A 23040-nucleotide genomic window follows, 5' to 3' on the forward strand; every position below is an offset into this window, starting at 1 on the left:
TAGAAAGAAATTTCAAAACACCAGCTTCAAACGGAAAGCGCCACGCACGACCCCAAAGAAGCGGCAGGCGTCCCGTTGGCCATTCTGCATTTTACTTAGAAGTATTCCCGAATCACGTGGCAGAAGAGAAGAGTAAAAAGAGAAATGGTTTGCAACGGGAACAACAGAGGAAACGTGAGTGCATTTTTTTTTTCATTATCATCGTAGACCTGTAATATGAGGCTTATATGTTAAAAATGTATGCCTTTGGGCCAACCGGTGTTCTACACTGGGGGAAAATCCACCGTAGTTAATCACTGAGGCTTAACACTCCAGCTCTGAACGCCTGTGCTGTTTTCCCCTCTTTCCTTGATGCAGAAGAGAACATTCTGCAAACGATAGCCTGGATGTATAATTGTGAAGACAGTGTTAGATAAATACATGCTGCTTTGCTCTGCTGCACTTAAAAATTATATAGATGCTGACAGTTTAGTGGAAGAAGTAGTATTTATATCTCAAAAGCATGTGGGTGGCGCTGACAAATATTAGTTACCTAAGCCTAATGATAGCCGCATTCCAACAAACACAAAGTTGCTTTAAAACAGAGAGACTTCTTAAACTTTTTCTCAGGCAGGCAGACTCTAAGGGAGTGGATCTTAAGTGTAATTTTCAGCCTAAACTTTCAGTACCGTGAAATCTCTCTCTCTCTCTCTCTTTTTTTTTTTTCATAAAGGAGCTTTGACTTAGAAATCAGAAACACATGCTCTTATCCTGACTCAGGATTTTAGCCAGCTGGGTGACTTTGGACAAATCACTTCTCATCCTAAGCACAGATGCTAACTTTTCATTGCCATGTGCAATGCTAAAAGGTTAAGACCCCTCAAGTTATTTTGTGAGTCTATGCTTTTCGCTTTTTTTTTTAAAATCTCATGTACCATTATTCTTATCTTTATTTTCAGCTGAATATTGACCCGATATTACCCTAAATATTTGTTGTAAACAACACTGGTTTCTATTTCCAATTGTATAGTGTCTGTGTTTTGGAATAGATAACAGTGTCCTTATTTTGTAGTTTTGTGGTAACTGCTTAACCCTCTCACTGATGCAGCCTTGAGAAACCCCGGAAACAGAGCTCAGGAATAACAATGGAATCGTGGGCGAGGAAGGGGTGTGAAGACTTTTGTGGGTTCCTACACGGACTTTAAGATTTCTTGGGTCTTAGGAGAATTTTTCCTCTCCATTTGTAGTAAAAGAATTGGGATGTATTATTATAATCATAACATTACTGAACAAATAGCCTTTTGGATTCAATTTAAAAAAAAATGAGTTAACCTTAGTAACCTAGAATCTTATAGAAATTATACAGAAGCGATTTTTTTTTTCATTCTTTTGGGCATCTAGACATTTATTTACTCACTGATTCATTCCAAATTTGCAGTGTGTGTGTGTGTGTATGTGTGCACATGTGTGTGTGTGCGCGCGCGTGTGTGTATGTGTGTTGCAAAGCAGCCACGATTAGGGAGCTCAGAGACTGTTGGGGGAAATAAGACATTTTGTGAACTCGCATGGGGCGTGGGAGTGTTGAGAGGAGGGTGGGGTATTGTAGGTCTGGTCTGAGGAGAGTGATGGGCTTTTCCTGTCAGTGTAGGAGGGCTTGGCACAAAGCGGGTGCCAAATTAATATTAATTGAACGAACAAGCAAATGGGAGAGAGACATACAGTCCATCATCATCAGGTCACAGGAAACATCGCGTTTAGCGTAATGGAAACCACGAAGCAATGAGCCACCTCTCGAAGTGGATTTTTTTGGTAGACGGCAAGAGGGAAGGAAACGTTTAGGAGCACTGAGAAATCATCAACCAAACAAGGCATTGCCATGGGGTCCAAATATACAAATCGGTAGCTGTTTCGCTTGCTTTGTGCCATCGACCAAATGTTTCTGTCACCTCAGAATTCACACATTGAAGCCTAATCCCCAAGATGATGATACTTGGTGGTGGGGTCTTTAGGAGGTGATTGGGTCATACAGGTGGAACTCTCAAGAACAGGACTGATGCCCTTATGAAAAAGACTTATTGAGCTCTATATCTATTTTTCCTCATTGAGCTACCAACCGCATGCCAATAAATGTGACTCTCGCTTATTAAACAGAAAAAGACTCTAAGGAGCTACTTTGTGCCCTTAGGCTATGAATGATGGGAAGTTCTAGCTAGAAGATGAATATATACAGACCAGGAAGCGAGCTCTCATCAGACACCAGTTCAGCCAGCACACTGATCCCAGAGTTCCAGCATCCGGGACTGGAGAAATAAATTTCTGCTGTTGATAAGCCACCCAGTCTATGGCACTTTGGGATGGCAGCCCAAACAGGCTATGACACTTTGTTAAACTTATTGTGGTACAGAAGAAAGGAGATGGGCTTTCGCACAAGAAGAATCTGGATTCAAACTCGCATTCTCAACATTCACTCGCTCTCTGTGCTTCAGGTTCCTTTTGGGTATGGACTCCTATTTCTCCATTGTGTGGACCAGGAAACCCATCTCTGAGAGGCAAACTGATTCACTCAAGGTGATGTTTCTAGGGAGAGCGAAGCCAGGCCAAGGTGGATTCTCTGACCAGCGAACCCACAGTAGAATGGTGGGCATCTCGTCTACCGTGGGTCATGTCATGGCAAGAGCCAGAGGGGCCTGAGTTAGAACACTGATTCTGCCTTTTATCACCCATGAATTTTCAGGAAAGTCACTTTAGTCTTTCTAAGCTTCAGGTTTCTCATCTAGAAAACAGTTCTTGGATTATCTACTTGATAAGGCTGTTAGAAAGATAACAATAATCAAACAAGAAAATGTATGCTGGGAAACTCATGAAATGATAGCAAACTTTACTCCTACTCCTTAGTTGGGGAGTCCCCGACTTTGGAGACGTCCTGGTCTGGCATTGGTGCCAGTGCCTTGCTGAGTGCTGCCCCTCAATAAACGTCAAATGAAGAGAGCCTCTGTGGCTAACGAAGCTGGGGAGGGGCGGGCAAAGCAAACGGAAGGAGGTCCGTTCCTACAGAACTTATTTAATATGCTAATGGATGATGGGACTCTTCTAGGGTCGGATTTGCAGTAGCGTTTCTGAAGTTCATTTGACGACAGAATTCTTTCTCTTCAGCAGACGATACCACATGACTGACGCTCCACAGAACACCCATTGAGACATGGCGATCTGGTCAAGCACCTATCTTTAATAAGTGAGGAAACTGCAGCCAAAGTGTCAACCAGAGGAAAAGCGGCAGAATCGAGACCAGAACCAGGCTTGTCTGACATCCTGGGTCCTCCCGAGTCGACACCATTCCGTGCCAGCAAGGTTCCCTTTCTCCTCTGCTCTAGGGTCTGCTGCTGGTCCTAGGAGGGTTGAAGTAGGGGCCAGAGCCCCTGGAGAGGACAAAGGAAGGAAGGCAGCTATGGAGGATCTATCAGAGAACATACAAAAAGGAGATTTGGAGCTGGATGGCAAACAACACCAAGTAAGCATGCCGATGAGTCCCAGTTATGGTATTTTTACCTCTCATTAAGACCCTGAGTCTATGAGCTAAAGATATCGAATTTTACACCTGCCACCAGAGTATCGAGCTGAAGAGACTAAGGAAAAGGCCTCCTGTTAATATTACTAACTGCAGCCCAGTCACATAGTCATTTGCAGCCTTGTCCATATTTTACCGACATGAGCAATTACTTGTCCTGTAATGGCAATGAAGCAATAAAATTTATGTCTTGTCATCTTTAACAAGATTAGACATAACCCTTCTCATAAATGTAATACTGAATGGAGATTTTTTAAGAACATAAGTATAGTTAAGGATCCTTGAGTTTATCCCTCATAGTTAATTAAAATCCTCCCCAAGAATTGGCAGATGATAGATAGAAGGATGCTGAGCCTTTTAATCCGTGGAAGGGCGAGCTCATGATTTTTTTCCATACCTTGTTCAGCTTCGGCTGGGTTTGTGGCTCACGACATTTGTACCATAGAGATTTCAGAAGAGCGGCGAAGGGGGTGACCCCGATGCCTGCGGCGATGCACACGCTCACGGGGTAGTGAAACACGTCCGTCAGCGCGGCTCCAAATGGCCCGTCCACTGCCAGCCTGCAACGACAAAGCCCAGTCTGCATGGCGTCCGGAACGCGCTGCTTTTGACAGCAAAACCATCCTAAACCAGTGCTTTTTTTAGGGAGTGTGTTTGCAAATGTGTGCAGAGAGGTCGTCTCTGTGCTGGAGAAAGCCTCATTTGGAGAGTGTGGACTCTGTGTGAGGGTATGGGGGCCGCCTCATGGGCAGGCGACCAGGCAGTCCGGCCCAGGTGCCATTCATGGAAGGGCAAGGCCTGACTTACGTAGCTTGAGCTCACACCTCTTCCATGGGGCACCCTCTTCTTACAGTTCTTAGAAGATTGTTGTGGCTCCAAGTATCATGAAGCCAGGTAAAAGAGGCTGTTTCTTTCCTTTTTAAAAAAATAGCTGTCTTCCAGAAACAAAGCAGAAGCATCAGGTGGTTTAGAAGGCTTATTTATTCTTTTTCTGGTGTACTTCTCTCCTATATTTATTTATTTGGTCCCACACTTTCGTATGGTATATTTACATTGTTTTAGCCTAAAAGAAGCCATTTGTTTGGAATAAACAAAAAATTTTGAGACAACTTGTCAGCTACGTGCAATTTCCAAAACTTGTCATTTTTGCTTATGCAAACTCAAAATCTGCAATCATTAGGCCAGGGGTGGCACTCATGTTTTATCTTCGCTTAGCAATTTTATTTTGATGAGAAAAAATACATTCGGCGAATAAATGTGATTATCTTTAACGTGATCTTGAATGGATAATACTTATTTCTCATGACCAGTTCTCCACAATGGCTTTTCTTTCATTTCCTAAAACACACGGCACCCCACTCTGCCACCGGGCCTTCGCACGTGACGATCTCAGTGATCACTTGGGAAGCCCTGCCCCAACTTCTTCTCTATCCCTTTACTCGGTTAATAGTTTCCTTTGCATTAGGTTGTAGCCCAATCATCATTGCCCGGGGAAGCCTTCGCGGACCCTCAGACTAGGTTAAATCCCCCTTCATATCACGTACAGCACCATGGACCTCTCCTCTGTAGTCTTCGCCACAGTTATAATTTTACACTTGTTTTGGGGGGTGTGTGGATGTGTGATTTGGTTGGTATCTGTCTTGGCTCACCACTGTACCCAAGTGCCTCCCATGCTCCCAGGCACGGAGTTGATCAAGAACAGTTTGTTGAATAAATTGTAAAGGGAACATTTAAAATATTTCAGTCAGCAGAATGTATTAAAAAAACCTCAACTATTCCAAAAGCGCACATTTACATACGAACAAAGATATGCTAATTAAAAGGGTTCTAAGTTATTCATCACCATTCCCTAAGGGGCATCTGTTGAAGGCACCCCAGGTTGGCCCATTTGGGCTCACGATGTGTCATGAAAGTTCAATTGGGTTTATTTAAAAATATTCCATATGCCAGACCTCCTAATAATTCAAATGAACTTTCCTCAAGTTAATCTTAATTAATAGGGGTTTATTACATATTGATATATGGAAATGGAAGAATAAAAATAAAAGGTTATTAACCAGAAAGGGTTAGTATCTCAGCCCACTGTAGAATATTTTATAATTAGATAAGGGGAATTGAGAGGGAAAAAAAATGAAACTGTCCATGGATTAAAATGGCTTATTGTTAATTGTTTTTATAATTAGTCATATTTGGGATTTATTTGACACTGATGTGAAAAGATAACTCAAGGAAGAATTGTGTCATTTAATCTACAGAAATACATAATAAACACATTTCTACATAATTAGAATGCAGAATCTAAGCTGGAAATGGCAAGAGAAAATATTTAGTCCAACGTCCCTGCTAATCTGGCCACCCTCCCTTCCACATCCCGGGTCGCTGGCATTTTCGGACGTGAAATTACATGTAGGGCCAGCTGTAAGTAGTACAGAGTTTTTTCTCGCTTCTCACTGAATTCTGACCATTCGCCTTCTTTGTCTTCTGGAGAAATCCATACCAGGTCTCTACCTTTCCTGCCTCTCAGGACTGTAAGTAGTTAAATTGACTGGAGCTACCAGGATACTCTAATCGTTGTGTTTTAGACCAAAATATCTCCATTTCTCAAGACTTCTCACGATTCTGAACTGACTTCCTTGGCCCAAATTCTGGTTTCTCAAGGTCACTCAGAGATTCTAGTAATGCAATTTAGAAAACGATTCGCCTGCCCAGCATCCACGTCGCTTCTGATGGTCAGCTGCAGACCCCGACCCCTCGTCAACCTTGTTTTGTCTCTCCGAACCCATGACCTTTATTCATTCATCTACATCGTTTTCCCTATTTACTCACCACTTTCAACGTCATCGCTGGTAGGTGACCTTTCTTATTTTGCTAATAATAATAGCTATTTCACACACACACACACACACACACACACACACACACACACACACAACTTGGGCTTTGGACACAGGCTGTCTGACACTGGAGTCCCTGGCTCTAGGCGGAAGATTAAATTGCTGAAAACTTGTTATCGACCCTGAGAAATCTGTCCATTTCACCGCGGGCGGTAACGTCCTTTAAGAGAGCTCGTGTCCTCTCCCTTTTCCTGGGCTCGGAGGAAGGCGTTGCCCTCCTCTTACCCAGGTGCATTTCTCCTCCAGGGTCCTCAGTCACCGTGGCACCTCCCCGACGCCTGAGCCGCATTACGTTTTTTTCTGGATCCAAAGCAGTGAACACGTATTGTGCTCTCCCCAGTGGGTTTGGTTTAATTCAGAAGTAAAACAATGTTGAGAGATAAAATCATCCAAGGAAGTCCAATGAAATTCTGATTTTTCATGTGTTGAAGATTTAAACAAATTCTAGGGTTTCTTTCTTTGTTTCTTTGTTTCTTTCTTTCTTTCTTTCTTTCTTTCTTTCTTTCTTTCTTTCTTTTCTTCCTTCCTTTCTTTCTTTCCTTTTTTTTTTTTTGTTTTTACTGTCAATATGTGTGCTGACACATATATAAAGACAGAGGTCAAATGAATGGAATAAGTGAATAAATATTTATTGAGCACCGGCTGAGAGCTAGAGCCCATTCTAGGCACTGAGGTCAGCAAGGTGGACCACACAGTCCCTTCTCTCATGGAAAATTCCATTCGAGTGTAGACTGATAGATGGTAAACAAATAAACAAGCGGGTGTTTAGTGTGTCGGGTGGTGAGAAGTACCATGAAGATGATTAAAGCAGGGCCCGGGGCCCAGTGACCCCCTCGGGGGTGGTTGTTCCAGATGAGGTGGAAAGGAAAAGCTTCACTAGAGTGAGACGCTTGAGCCGAGCCCTGGGGGACGGAGGGGAGCAGCCAAGCAGAGATCTGCGGGGGAGCATCCCAGGTGGAGGGAACAGCAGTGGCAAACGCCCTGAGGAGGGTGCGCTCGGTGTGGCAGAAAAACCAGGTGTTGGAGGATTGGCTCAGTAAACCGAAGGAACGAGAGGTGAAGCCCAGGAGCCTGGGGAGGCCTGGTCGGGGTGAGGGAGATCACGTGGCGCCTTGAGCTGATGACTCACTCAGTAGATAGAGAGCATATTGATCACTGGGAAACACATCCCGAGTTCCTGTTGGAGGCCTGGCTGAAACGCTAGCTGGTTTGCGAAGGGGAAGGTTGGTTGATAGACTGGATAACTGTGTACACCAGAGTGGAGACCAGGCCAGCAAATGAAGGTGCAATCTTGACAGCGTCAAGGGGAGGGGAGGGACAAATGTATGCAGTGTGCGCGTGTGCCGAATTTACTCCTGTTTCTGAGCATTTGCATTGCAATCTGAACCCTAGGCTTCGGTGACATTGCTTCCTTTCCATAGTGAAAAAGGAAAAATCTTCATGGAATGGTCAGGTGATGTCACATGACGTAGGGCTCTAGTCTGGTTTAATACCACAACACTCTTTAGTATCAGCGTTTGAAATGAAGGCATGCGCTTCTTCCTACTCGCTGAACATCACCAAGCCCAGTGCTGCCTAACGACAGTTTGGTGTCCTATGGGAAAGGCGAAAGAGACAACGAGCTGATTGAATCCCGTGCCTTAATTTTATTCCAGTGCTAAGTTTGCCACCTGTAAATATTTGTTAAATTAACTGACCTATAGCATCCGTGAAACTTGGTAGTTTCAGATACCCTCCAATGATGACAGAAGAGAGGATCTCTTGCTATCTCTTTTTCTAATATCAAATTCTTTCAAAAAAATTTTTTTCAACTTTTTTTACGTATGTGTGTCCCTGTTTATCTGGACCCGAAACATGGGCTTTGTGTATTTATTGGGCAATTCCGTAGTAAGAGTGGGAATCGATTTTAAGCAATCGTTCATTAAAAATAGCCAAGGAGTGGTAATTTATACTGGGCCTTTTGTCGCGTGCCCAGGTTTTTCTGAATGGGATGCTGTTTGGGATTGAATTGTGTCCCCCAGGTGATAACGTGGCAATCCTAACCCTCGAATGCAAACTTATTTGGAATGGAGTTGTTGCAGATGTAATCAACCAAGTGAAGATGAGGTCATGCGGGGCGTAGGGTGGATCCTTAATCCAATACGACTGGTGTCTTTATAAGAAGAGGCCACAGGAACTCAGAGACGTGCAGACACAAGATAGGACACTGTGTGACAGCAGCAGCCGAGACTGAGATGCTGCAGCTGCAGGTCAAGGAAACAAGGGTTGCTGGCCACCCCCAGAGGGTAGGATGAGGCAAGGAAGAATTCTTCTCTCCGGGTTTCAGAAGGAGCATGGCCCTGTTGACACCTGGATTGTGGACTTACTTATAAGTCTCCAGAACCCTGAGAGGAGGAATTTCTGTTGTTGGAAACTACTTTGTCATGATAACTACAACCCTAGGAAACCAATCCACATGGAATCAATGGTCTTCTCCCTTCTCAGATCTACCCTTTGCACCTCTCCCTTGTAGCAAAATTAAACAACTTGTTTGCACTAGACCTCTCGATATCCTAGAGAATGGAGGCCATGTTTCGCCATCTCTCTATTTCTGGCACGCGGTGGAGTTTAATCCGTCCCGCATCAGCACGTGCGCGATTGACCGAATGAATGACACCACTAGCTTTTTTGACTCTCGGATCATTTTGCCGTTTTATGAGCTTCAGTCCGTAAGTGGTCATCTCTTTCTCCAGTGTGTGAGGCCTGCCAGATGAACTCTGACCATGAAATATCTTTCTTATAAAGACCGAACTTCGCAAATATAATTTAAAAACCTCGGACTAACAGCAAAAAGTTCACGAGACCGCCTTACTCATCGCAGGCTGTATGTAATCAGCCAAGCAACAGCTGGGGAAGCAAAATTCTCCTTTTCTCTGACTTATCGCCCGCCTTTGTCGAACATTCTTTTTTATTTTTATTTATTTTTTACTTTTTTTTTTTTTTAAGAAATATGCTTGCTTCTACTGGAAAGTTACTAAATTACGATTAACCCTTCGACAACGTGGAGGTTAGGGGCACTGCACCTGTGCAGGTGAAAAATCCACAATTTTTTGCTCTCTCGAAACTTGCCGATGATTATTTTTATATGGGTTCCCAAATTTTAAAAAACGGACTCACACCGCCCACGGAGAATAAAGGTATTGCTCAATGTGGTAGCACGTGGATGCACTCGAATGCTGTACTTAAAAATATTCCGACTTATACAGAGCAAAGGAATGGGATCCCACCTTGGCCGGCTCCGGGACGCCTCGGGGGCCTGTCCGTCGGCACCGAAGGCCTCGCACAGAGCGCGCGTCCAGTCTCCCGTCGCCCGGACATGCACGCTGAAGAAGTCCTCCTGGGGCGCGGAGGTCAGGGTGAACGGGTGCCACTGCAGCGACGAGATGGCCGGGCACTGGATCAGGACGTACTGACCGGGCGCCATGGCGAAGCCGCGCTTCCTCATGTGCAGCTCCAGGACGCCGGACGGGTGGCTGACCACCTAGATCGGGGCGAGGGGCTACTGGTTGGTCTTTTTGCTCAGATCGCGTAATAAGAAAATTTCCTTTTCCACAGTTAAGCAGACCCAAGGAAATATAAGCTAGACTATCACGCATTGCACTTGATTATGCCTAAAATTATTAAAACAGTCGCAGTTTTATAATTTTCCATTTTAAGTGATTTGCATCTTTTCTCAATCTTTCGTGAATTAACTCTGGTTAATTTCTTCGTTTTAAGTGGAAAACAATTTTCAAACTCACCCTGGCGATGTTTTGTTTATTTTTAGTCTTGTCCAGTCTCCTGCCTATTCTCTGAGTTTTAGATTCATAAAGCACCATGCAAAAACTCTTGTCACTTTTATAAGAAATTTATAACCTGCTACTTAACAGAGAGAAAGAATTAATTTCCCTTCTTAGATTTCCATCTTGTTTTCTGAAAAGTCTCTCCAGGTGCCCATGTCTTTTATTTTATTTTATTTTATTTTTTTGTGGCAAGAGGGATAAGGAAGAATAAGGGAACAAAACCTAGTGTCAAGATTCCACGACAGTATTATTCCGTACAAAAGAGAATTTCACTACATTTTAATTCATTAGTTCTGTTTCTTCTCTCCCTACTGATATGATAGTCTTTCTGATTCTGCCGTTAAATTGTCTCCCTAGTAACAGCTCTGGCAGATTTCTCGAAGTTATACTGTCTAGCTTTTGATACAGCCTCATCGCCTTTGGTGCTTAACTTAAAAACAACAACATAGAAAAAGCTTAAAACAGAAACATGAAGCAATTTCTATGCATCCACTCTCATGAAGACAGTTAAAGAGAAAGAGTATTCCGTTACTCTCGTAGATTTGGTTAGTAGAGAATTTCTTCTTAAACATTCAAAAAACTGGAGAGGGGTGAGTATTTGGTACTCTTCCAGTTTCCTAGACATGTCTTCTGGGGTTATCAGCTCATATCTTCCTCCAGCATGAGGTGACCATTGGACAGCTGTGAGGAGGGATGTCCAGATTGAAAAAAAACGGCACCATAGGCACTGATTTGCTCGGGTGGAGCTCCTGGTACCTCCTTCCTCTCTATTTTGAACCCCACAGCACCCCCTCTCGCTCTGAACCTGAGGGTGACTGTTTCCCCATCTTCTGTTCAGTAATTCTAGGGAGAGGAGTGTATGGGCTGGAAAAGGCATGCATATTATTTGTGTGTTTGCGGAATCCGTGTCTTTATGTGGTGAAGGACGCGATTATGCCCTAAGTTGCTATGACTGATGTAAAGTATACTCGGTCCCCCTGCCTGTTTTCCCCCTGAAGAGAAACTGAAATAGAGAGAAATACAGATGACTCGTAATCTTTAACAGAATTCTGTGAACCGGTCTGGAGCCCTGATCCCTGCCTTCGGTAAAATTAGTCACACTAAAAGATGCGCAGGATGCAAGCAATTATTAGAACAGAAGGTAAGCCTCTAAATTACAGACAGGTCTGCAATAAAAATGGCAAATTAAAAACTTGGGCTAATAAAAAATTTTCATCTACACTCAGGCTTTTATTCGGATATAAAAATACATACATACCTTGGTAATGACGACTTCTTGTTGAAATCGCCAGAACCTAATCATCCTTTCACAGGCATACAAGACCACAGGGCCTAAAACCCATTTCCAAGCCTGCAGAGAATGAGGAAGAGAAAACAAAAATAGAATCCAAATATTTTCAGTTTGAACCAAATTAGTATATAACATGATGGGGTCTAGACATTTCCCTTTAATTCAGGGCCACTTATCCACAACAAAGATGTCTCCTTGTATTAAATACTTTAACATGTAATTATTCCTTGAAGTCTATGAGCTTATTTAAGAGATTAAACTCTTCTGTATTGGTTTTTATGCTGACTTGATCAATGATGCCTTTATGTAATTAGAAATAATTGAATTTGCAAAGAAATAAGAAAGTAGATTGATGTTTATGTTACATATGATAGGGTCATAAATGCTCTGAAACTCAGCCAAAGTCAAGGCTTACAAAACTACATTACTGAGTCAACGTAGGATATGGAAAATTAAATAGAAACATTTTGGTTAGTAGTTTTTGGTGGCCAACAATGTGTCACAACTTGGGGATCTGCCTGAAGAAACACCTACACTCACACTCACATTCACACACACAGCCAATGTCATCCAGAATAAAATATAAAGTTAGTTTATCAACATTTGAAATCTCGGTTTACAGAATCAAAGCAAAAACCTCAATAATTGCCTGGAGCATTGTGACAGTGAACATTTCTATTCTTACTGAAGCCCATCCTACGCTAATCTCTTCTGAGTAAAATCTGCATTGTGGATGATCCGTTTACCAGAAGGCCACTCCTATATCGGGTGTTGGATATAACAGAAAGTGTCTTCTTCCCTTAAGAGTTAAGGGATGGAAGGAAACAAAAACTTTGAAGATTTACACTAGGTCTCATACCAAACACCCCTATGAGGCATATGGTAGTCTTTCTATTCTAAAGAAGAAGAAACTAAGGCTCAGCAAGATCGAATTGTCCAGGGTCACGAAAGCCATAAGACGCACAGTCGAGATGGGAATGTGCCTGACCACACAGGCTGTGCTTTTTCTAGGACCCCGGTACCTCCTGTGAGCATTTACCACGTAATCACACTTCTTCGCGTCCAGCACTGATGTTAGTGCTGACACTTATTTTACAAAACGTCAGAGACGTATTAATTCATTGAACTTCATGATGTGAAGGGTTCTCAGAAATCTAGTCTAATTTTGCATTTATGAAATTAACAAGCAGATGTTCTGGGAATGAGTATGAGAGACAGAGCTAGAACACAGAGAGCCAGAACTGGAACACAACCCTTTTTATAATTTTCCTAAATTCCCTTCCTGGTATTCTGAATTCACCACAACCCTGCTCCTCATGCACTTACTATCTTGGGAGCAAGAGGACATCTCGTTCTTTTGAACCGAGATGGTCACAACGTCCTCACCAGTGGACTCACCAGCTCCCGCGCGTATAACTCCCTCACAGGCTGTCCCTCTGTCTTTTCTGTTGACAGGTCACAAGCCTTCTGTATCATTTTTCCTTCTATTGTATTTCTTGTCATTTCTCTTTGGCTTATTTCTTAGTGGTACCTCTTCTCACCCACCTCAGCCTTTCTCTGCTTTTTCCCTGGGAGCCTCTTGTTTACCTGATGAAGGCTTGATTCATGCGGGCAACACAAAGCAATTCGACCTACCTGTTGCTTTCTACCTCAGTGGGGTTTCAGCGATGTGTTCAGAAAAGCACAAGGAAGAACACCTCTGTCCATCTATGCTGCAGGGGAGGTGGTGATGGTGAGCAGAGCAAGGAAAAAGACAGGAAGGGCTAGCCTTGAAGGATGGGGGTCAGACCCAGGCAACGAATCCTTAGGTCGCTTATGCTCAAATGAACCAAAAAGCATTTTGAGAATTGGCCTGGATATTTACAGAAATGAAAGCAAGGAGGCAATTCTTTCCACATAAATTCAGACAGGTATTTGCAAAAATGTTCACATAGTTTCTATGTATTTTTACAAATTACCTTCCACGCCCATTTTACAAAGTTTCAGACATCACAGTCTTCATTTGGGTGGTGTCAAATCAGTCATGGTCTCTGATTTTTCCACGTTGATAAAATGGAGTGGATTATTTTTCTTCGTACGGTTTGTCAGGAAGGAGAATGTAAGCTATTAATCCTCGGCTCTGTCTTTAGTATATAAATTGCTCTAGGAGGAGCAAACCTGATTTGGGTCCACTGGGATACTCCTGGAACTCTTGAAATTTAGAGAGTGAGGGAGGGGTATGGCCAGAGGTGAATCTTAGAAGATTATCCTCATAACGATGACCAGGATAAACAAGAGCGAGTGAAAACAAGGAGGCCGTGGCCCAGAGGCCATGGCGGCGAGTAGAGACTGAGCTGAGTCTCAGACACCTGGTTTTGGTCTTGGGGTTACCATCCCTTACCCTATGCCTTCAGGCAATTCTTGAGCCTTTTTTATGTTCAGATTTTCTGTTTGTAAACTGAGTTGAAAGAAATTGTTATTTCAGTTCCTTCCAAGCTCTTAAATGTCTTATTTTACTCAGAGAGATAATGTCGGGGAGATGTATCATAGATCGAAGCAGAAAGCTGACAAAGTGAGGAGTGGGTGAAGGCCAGAGATTCGGAATGAATGTTGGATGGTGTAGAGATGAAAGTTCACAGCCACGGAGTTAGAAGCTCTGGTTTCTTGATATGGCTTTGCTGGGAATGCCCTTCCTGACCACAGGCAAGAAATTAAAATTCCTTGAGCCTCAATTTTTCCATCTAGTAAATAAAAGGGCTAGACTATTGGTTATCTATGTTTCTTTAAAGCTATAATACTCTGTGGATTTTTAGCTTTATTTTCTCTTCTCCAAAAAATACTCAGAAAGTCATGGTACAGTGAGCTGTTTTATGACAGGAATAAAGCTACGTTGATTTAAAAGCTGCAGTAATGAAACTTGTTTCCTCCACTTTCACTCCTGGTTTTTTATTTCTACCAGAAAAGAAGAACATGCTGGCTTTGATTTTATTTTATGTGTGAGGTTATGAATGGCCTCTTTTTTTTTTTTTTTTTTCTAGACAATAAGATTTCCAGGGGCCAGGAACCATGTCTCTGAATCTTGTGTCTAGTACAACTCCAAGGATATAATAACCACGTGGAAAAAGTTTGCTGAATGGAGTCTACCTCAGTTAAAGCTTTCCCTATCCTGTTGACATCATTCCCTAATAATTTAAAAAGCATCAGCCTTGTCATTATTATTATTGTTTTTTATTATTACTTATTGATGTCATAGTTAAATGAAATAAGGTGCTTCTTTGGCATCTTTTGAAAATGAGTTGCATGAACAATTCTAGACTCTAGAGTCTTGTATGTGACTGTGAGTTTCAGGATACAAGGGGCAGAGAGACAAATGGGGTAGAACAGACTGCAAGGTATAATTGGTTCCTCTGATCAGTTCAGTTCCGGTGAGGTGATGTGCAAAACATTCTCCATCCTAACACAGGGAGCAGCGCTCTGCTGCAGGTGCATTGACAAACCTTCTGCTGATGAAAGTGCTATGAAAATGCATGGAGTTAAGGGAGGCAGAGAGGAAGGGACGGAGTCCTGCAGAGACCGCCGTGTGCGGTGCGGCGAAGCGCAGGGACCCGCCCCTGTCCTCGGATTCCTTCCGGATTCGGTGTCCATAAGACACTTCGGAGAGAATGTTGTACATTCAGCCGAGCGGTAATTGCACAGCCCACACACGCATTGAGTCAGGATCCATTAAAAATAATGGGAAAGAGTGACACCATGAGTTCTGGTGTGCAAGGAGGTGTAGCACGGGAGAGTTGGAGAGATGGGTCGGTTCCTCTGTATTGATGACAATTAATGTCAGCATGTGCTGCCGTTGGGAGCGGGCTCTAGTCTGTATTCATGAGGTGTGGGAAGGTATTGATTTTTTTTTTTTTTTTTTTTTATGGAAACGCTATAGCTGAAAATTTTAGAGAGGCATTTGTACCGCTCATTAATATGCGGGTTGGGTAGTGGCTACCGATAGTTGAGTTTAAGACAGAGGCGATCTATATTGGCCATTAAAAGAAGCACAGTCTAATGGGCACATCTATTCTAGTTTTCTCAGCTTTAAACATTCTTCCCAGCAGTTTTCACCCTTAAAACCCAGTGCTTAATTTAATATATTTGAAGATTTTACAAAAAGTCAATCGTTTTATTCTTGATTATGACTTAATTTCCTAAATCCCTACCATTTATATACTATTATCCCATTTTTTTTGGCACTTGTTTTCTTCTATTTTAATCTGCAACTTCATTTTTTTTTTTTCCCATGCATCACCCAGCTGTCCCAAGGTTTGTATTATTCTAAGACACCTGAGGAGACCCGGAAGACTGGTACTTCTGTTTACCTGTGCCACCAGCAGTAATGAGCACCACATACCCAGGAAATCTTCCTTTTGAGATCTTGTGGATATTATCATCTACTCTAATTTATTAAGTCTCTCTCTGGCTACCATTGTCATGATTTCAGTTCTGGGAGCTTAATTAGAACAGGAAGTAAATGCATTTAACACCCCCCTTTTTTTTTTCTCATTCCAAAAGCTATAGAAAGAAAGAAGGCAAGCTTAGAAAGAGGGCACGATTCTCATTTGGTTGTTGCTTAACATTCGTTTGAGAAGTGATGCTATTCATTCTCAGAATGGAGAAGGGGGACAGGGAACTGAGCTTGCTGAGAGCAGAAGGTGACAAGCCACCAGCTTTCTAATTCCTCCAGAGACATCACTGTGCTTGCGAGCTACGAATCCCCACAATACCAGATGTCCATATTTAAATGCAAGTAGAACACATTTCAAAATGGACAGAGTGCTTTTGGCAGCAAACCTTTAAAAAAATTATCCATAACTCGATTTCTCCATTAGCACACTTAATAAAGAGTTGGCTTTGTCTAGTGATGATGTGGGCTGCTCTTTTCTTAAGGATATAAAAGCTTTAGCTATTTTAACTATGGAGACAGCCGTATTTAAAAGCTCCCGGGTTCATTCTTACCGAAGGCTCCTTGCCAGAAAATTGAGGCACGGGGCACTGGGCAGCTGCCTTCCATTCTGCATAGTGGTCTCTACAGAAGGTGACGTTGTGTAGCAAGAGGCTCTCAGGAGTTTGGCCTCGAACCATCCGACTTGCCATTAAAAACAAAACAAAACAAAACCCAAACATTTAAAATTGATATTGTACAGCCTTGTGATACCACAGATATATATTCCACAGTGGATTCTTGAAAAATACTTGCACTGTCTTGCAACGGGCTGTCATTCATTTCCCCTTAGCATCTTTAAAAATAGGAATTTAAGAAGCTTCGAGAAACTTTGAAGATTCCAGAAAAAAAGTGCCCCTCTGTGGTATCCTGTGTTAAATTGGAAGTGTCTATATTAGAGAATTCATAATGAAGGGAAATTGTTTGAACACATTCTTTTGTAGACTGTTGAATTTAATTAGGTTACATCTCGTCCTGATTGCTGATTTGGGCTAATTGGCTAACTTTGTACTATTTGGGTCTTTTGCAGATTTATTTAACTTTTATCCTTCTTGGTTTGTTTCTGAGCACCTAGAAATTTCCAAGTGAAGAAGTCAGAAGAAGCGCCCCGTGTAATGATATTTTGTTCCCCCCTAGTGACCACTGGCAGACTTAGTGTTTGACAGGGTCAAAATAGGTCTTTCAGACTATATTGATGCATTTGAGAGTGAAAACAGAAGCCAGCCTTTGTGGACGAAACACTGGATCAAGAGTCCAGTAATTCTGCTGTGTTATATTTGTCACAAATGCAATATGGACTGTCCTTTGACCAGTTGCTTTGTACAAGTTGCTCAGTTTACACACTGGTGCCCAGGCTGCGAAACATAAGCTATTGAGGTTTGTAATCGAGAAGTTGCTCAATTCTTAGGTGGTTATGAATAAAATATATTGATTTGTTTTGGGGAAATGTGGTCCTCACGGAAACTTTAGCATCACAAGGCTCATGTCCTGGGAAGCCTGTGAGGTGACATGTTCCCTTTTGAGTCATGGGGTATGGGAGGAGGGAGCGTCAATGTCCTTGGAATCAGCCCAGGAAACTGGCATCTTGGCCTTTGTCCCAGTCTGTTTTATGGAAGGCATCCAAACTTGAGAAAAACTTGAGTTAGATGAGCAAAACTATCTCTGAATCTTCCATGAGCAAACGATGCCCAGATACGGAAAGGGTGAATAATAAATGGAAGCCAAAGGAAAAGAATCTGCAAATTTTAACACCTTCATTCTCAGGATCTAGGCAACATTCCCTATATTACTAAAGAAACCTTAGAACATTCCACAAATGCGATATCTTTTTAAAAATTAAAATTTTTTATGTCTTCATCTCTGCCATCCCATAATAGGAAGATTAGTGGGCTTTAACACATTCCAGTAATCCTACTTTACTTGGCATTTTGTATAGAATTTGCAAATTACTTTTTGCTGTAAACAGTAGCTGTAGAATACTTCAAGCTGAGAAGATTAAACGAGGCCCTTATCCTAAAATAAGCATTTCAACTAAGTTAAAATGACTAAAAAAATTTCATCTTATGAAATGTTATTTGAATATTAAAAAAAAATATATCTCCAAGGAAGCAATGCCCATTGAAACCCTCTTGTGCTTGCACAGCGGAGGGGTGTGAAGGCAGAGGAGGTGGGATCGGGGGTGTGTGCACATAATTTTTGTGCACACGTGGATTATGAAGAGTTTCTCCAAGGTACTACAGGGGCTAACACCCCAGCACTGGGAGAGGAATCCGCAGAGAAAGGAGGGGCTGACAGTCTTTGGGGTGGAACGTGTCGGGACAGCACGCCATTCATCCCACCACCCTCAAGACACAAAAAGTCAGGGTGAGGGATCTATCACACTTCCAGAAGAGCCAGCTGCAGATATTTTAAAGCCAAAAGAGACAAGAAAGCCCTGGACAGGCAGGAGCAGCCGAAGTAGGGTCCCCTTCCAGGACTAGGCAGCCGGGATGGAAGGAACGTCTAGTGTGGGGGAGACCGGCGGAGGGAGCTGACTCCCCGACGTGCAGACTCAGAAGAGCTGCCATCTGGGCCTCCATACGATGCGCGGCCACCACGTCACGCGGTCTCCGTCACCACGTGTTTGCTCTTCCAGGTCTGGGCGAACATGGAGCCCACCTCTGGGACCAGGCCCCTCGGTGCCCAGCGGCTGCCACGGTGGGAGATCGAGGTGCAGGAGAAGGTTTCTGCTGGTGCAGGAGGCAGAGGCAGAGCTGCTGGCAAGGCACGCAAGGCGGTTGCAGCCCCCCTGCTCACGATTTGGGCAGGCGTTGAGGAATGTTTAGTTCTCGAAAATGAAAACCCGTTCTTCCGGGCTTGTTATGAGCGAAGGTTTGGTTGTCTGAAGACTGGCATCCTAGGTCTCACGCTGCCATTTATTCATTCTGGGGCCTTGAGCGGATCAGCGCACCCTCTGAATTTCTCCTTCCTCCTGACGAAATGGGACAACAGTACTGGCTCTGTTGCACAGGACCATCATTGGAGTCAAATTGAGTATGCTTATAAATTTTCTTTGAAATTTTAAGATGGGAAAAGAAGCCCCGATTTATGAAATAATTAATAGGGGACAAACTAGATTGTAGACATCAATTGGTTAATTGGTCCAGACTATTTTGTTCACATTTAAAAAACCGAAAACATTATTCTCGAGGGTGCTGTGTGTCAGGTGCTAGTCTAGCTTCCTAATGAGGAGGAATGGCCCATCAGGTAGGTGTCGAAAGCCAGAACAGAATTTTACGGAAAGTTCAAGCAAAAAGGGATCCTAGAGGTCAGATGGGAAAACTAAGGTCCGGAGAAGTTAAAAGGCTTGCACGCCGTCACCCCGATGACCAGAGGCAGAGCCCAGGTCAGTCAGGCCATCTGACACGCTGTCCTCTCCCCGACACCAAGAGTTTCCTACCGGATGGATTTGGTCAAGTGAAAGTGAAATCTGAGTGTCAAAAATATATGTCCTGACTAATCCCATATAAATTGATTGTGGAAATAGGTTTTGAATGAAACCTAGATCTGTCGTCATCAGGCTTCATTAGAATCCCTGCATCTTATAAACACGTCAAGGCTCCTCAACAGAGTTAGCTAGAAAAAATAAAGACAGTACTTTGCCACCTTTGCTATGTATTTTCAGTATTACTGAAAAAGGCACGCTGTGAATTTGGCACAGTAAGTGTGCTTTTTCATGTGATCTATGTGTCCTTTAGTCCCTGCATGTCATGTTCTTCCATCCAAAGGGCTTTCTAAGACTATTTTGAGGTTCATAGAGATAAAATCTTACACACTGAGCACAGTATGGACTTACCCTGCCCCGTGGATAGCCAGACTGATAAAGAAAATGATGAAAATGTGGTGTGTGTACCAGAACAACTCATAGGAGGTCTGTCTAATGAACTCAGTGGAAGAGGTCACGATCAAGATTAAAGCCAGAGAAATCACCAGCCCAGTAATGCCCGCGATTGTCGTTAGCAACTCAGTGGTTGGGTTCTAAAAGAAACAAAAGGCATGAATTAACACCTTAGTTCTAATTTTCCATTTGAGGACCAATACTTGAGAGTCCAAGCAAGGAGAAATTCAGAGTGTTCTAATTAGACACATATTAGCTTCAAAATGGTCCCCATACAACTTATGAAGGGAGCTTCCTTGCGCATTAAAACCTTTCCCCCATCCGATGGGGGACTGGACATTGGCTTTGTAATAATTTCGTCAACTGCATTTCATTAATTACATTTTTCATTTGTGCAAAACAAATTTCATGTCAAAGTTACTCTGTTAAATTGAAATTAGGACGATACATGAAAATATATTTTAAGATTAAATATTGCAAAATGAATCTGAGTTTCAAGTTTTCCATTTTTAAAATAAAAATGTAGATCGCTCTGCTTAACTGCATTTTAACATTGATAAACACTTTTTGGGAGAGGTCCCTTAGAGGCATTCCAAATCAGGCAGCTGCACACTTTGTTCCTCTGGTACTTAGTTATTCCTTGCTTTTGCGTTTTAATTGGAAGGACCATGACTTGCATTTCTTTCATGCCCCCTCAGGAGGCTTGGCATAAGACTCTGTAAATCCTAGGTGATCAATAAAGATACATCTATTCTTATCTGGTAGACACATTGCCAAAAGGCCAGAATTCTGACCTGGGAGTTCAGGGGATGGTTAAATAGTCGTTTGGAATATGAATCACAAAGCGTTTTGTTTTTATTGTGAGTTTCCCATATTCTTATCAAGTCATTAGTATTCATACATTGTGCTACTATGTTAAGACGATCATGAGCTCAATAAACTCACACTGTATCTTTTGTCAGTAAAATCTCATTAATTTGGGTTGCTTTGAGATCTCCAGGTAATTTGGACAGGGATTTCTCTGATGTTTATTTTTCTTCATAGAGCAAACAGTGAAAATAAAATTGAAAAGGGTATGTCTAAAACATTTAAAAGATTTTTTTCCAAGTGTACTCACACATTTTAGAAATCCACTTAAATCATATAATGTGCTAATTTTAAATCACTGCTCTTTGCTTATTAGAGCAAATCCCCAATTCCCATTTCTTAAACTTTACTTATGGACTGGTTTGAGTTGCAATGTATCCTCTAGAATAATCCCACTGCATCTATTTAGAAATACTCTATCAAGAACACTTTGTGTTACTGATTCTCATCCTTCTTCCAAATTAGAGAGTTTCTTGGATATAATTAGGACCTATAGAGTATCTTGCTTCTAAAATTTTGAGATAATTATATTGGAAGTAGCTTAATCATCTTGTGAAATTGCTTTCAAAGTATTTACAATAAATGTTATTTTCAATATAGGCTCTTCATAATGTTGAGATTTATTCTTGGGTGTGTGTAGCAGTGAACCTTCTAGAGTCTCAATGGGGAAATCAGTTACCCCAGGAGGTGCTCAGATAATAGCTACAGCTCAATGAATGCAGCAAAGGCATTCCCCACAGGCTTAGGGTGTTTGTCCTTTTGATTTATAACTAAGAATCCTGTGCTTTTAATTGTTGTCAGATAAAAAAAAAAAATGTAGCTCTGCTTGGTCAATGGCCTGGCATTGGAAATCATCTTAGAATAATTAGGGGACATGACAGGGAAGAATTTCCCTTGAATTTTGCTTCTTCAAATAAGTTTGTGTGGGTAAAATAGTCATTTAAAGATATGGCCCAGATGGTAATGAGGAGATTTCCATTTCTGGAGTGTATTGTCTTAGGACTCTTGGGGTGAGATAGATTTTTTTTTTAACCTGGTTGATATTTTGGATGCATATTCCAATGTGGCTGTACACGGTCTTCCTAGATCTACCAGGAAGAAAGAGCAGGGGATAAATTAAACAAGAGGAATGACTTCACTCTACAGGTGAATTTCTCTGGCTAGACGTTTGGCTTTCTTTCCGGTTCCCACGTGTGCTGCCGCTCTGTGCACACAGGCAATTAGCATTAATGATGTCACTAGCCATGCAGGTCTCATTACGAAATTAGCTACTTTGCCCAGCATCTGATTTGGCAAACCAGCTAGTCACATGCGTGCCAAAATGTGACACAGGAGAAGAGATCCGGAAAGCAATTTGCAAATTGAAAATGAAGACATCTAATTTATGAGCCCTGGATTTAGATGGCGCTTCACATTCTTTATGGTTCTAATATCAGTGGGGGGGAAAAATCTAATCATGAGCTGCTTTTAAAATTTAAAATATTAGGGATTGAACAGGTTACTGCACTCTCCGTTTAGGTTTGTTTATTTGTTTATTTATGCTATAAGCGAATTAAGAGGCATCGGTTTTTCTCCTTGCTCATAACCTCTTAGCAACGTTTATGGCAGGAAAAAAAAATAACTCTTTTTTTTACAAGGTGAAACTGATGTTAACATTTGGGAGAAATTTCTCATCTCGAGCCTCTTTTATTAAATGCATTTGAAACACAATGTTCCTGATTGTTAAAGGGACAGATGAGAAAGTGGGCAGTGAGCAAAGAGAACTCACTGCGTGGACGGTCCGGATGGGATTGAGGTAGCTCTCATTTGGGGCGTCGCCGAGTTCAGAAAGGGCAGCCGGAAGTCCCTCCGCCTCTGCTGACCGGCTCAGGTGGTAGCGCTCCAGGTTGCACAAATGCGCCACGATGTGGATGGCTACGGATGGAGAGACAAGAAGGGACACGCGCCCTGTGCATGTCCTCCTTCGTAGTTACTCAAAAACACAAGGCCTGCAGGGGCAAGTTTCTCTGCTACGAGCTTTATAATTTCGAAAGAAGAGCGAAGTATGCCTGCGCCTGTCCCAGCGTCTTCAATGGAGTGGATCGAATACTTCCAAAGGTATTGTATGATTATCCACACTCATATTAATTATATTAAGAAATAAAGGAAATCTCAATTCACCATTACTTAATTAATGATCCTTCTGGAAGTGGACTAGGTATTATCATGACACAGGCGCGCGCGCACACACACATGCACACATAAAACATCTTTATATACATGTAAAACTTCTTTCCCAAGAAAT

At 42.3% G+C, this 23040-nt stretch overlaps 1 protein-coding gene across 1 annotated transcript in view; it reads right to left on the reverse strand.

Moving 5' to 3' along the window:
- NOX3 (NADPH oxidase 3) overlaps positions 1 to 23040 on the reverse strand; it is a 52828-nt gene that overhangs the window by 19873 nt on the left and 9915 nt on the right. The window contains exons 5-10 of the mRNA XM_016152889.2: positions 22525 to 22670; positions 19848 to 20029; positions 16528 to 16657; positions 11518 to 11610; positions 9705 to 9958; positions 3942 to 4104 (exon numbers count right to left, since the gene is read on the reverse strand). Of these exons, the coding sequence (XP_016008375.2) occupies positions 3942 to 4104; positions 9705 to 9958; positions 11518 to 11610; positions 16528 to 16657; positions 19848 to 20029; positions 22525 to 22670 (968 nt within the window). The remainder of the gene's footprint in view (positions 1 to 3941; positions 4105 to 9704; positions 9959 to 11517; positions 11611 to 16527; positions 16658 to 19847; positions 20030 to 22524; positions 22671 to 23040) is intronic.

The sequence above is a fragment of the Rousettus aegyptiacus genome, unplaced genomic scaffold, assembly GCF_014176215.1.
Source record: "Rousettus aegyptiacus isolate mRouAeg1 unplaced genomic scaffold, mRouAeg1.p scaffold_m13_p_1, whole genome shotgun sequence".
Taxonomy (NCBI): Eukaryota; Metazoa; Chordata; class Mammalia; order Chiroptera; family Pteropodidae; genus Rousettus; species Rousettus aegyptiacus.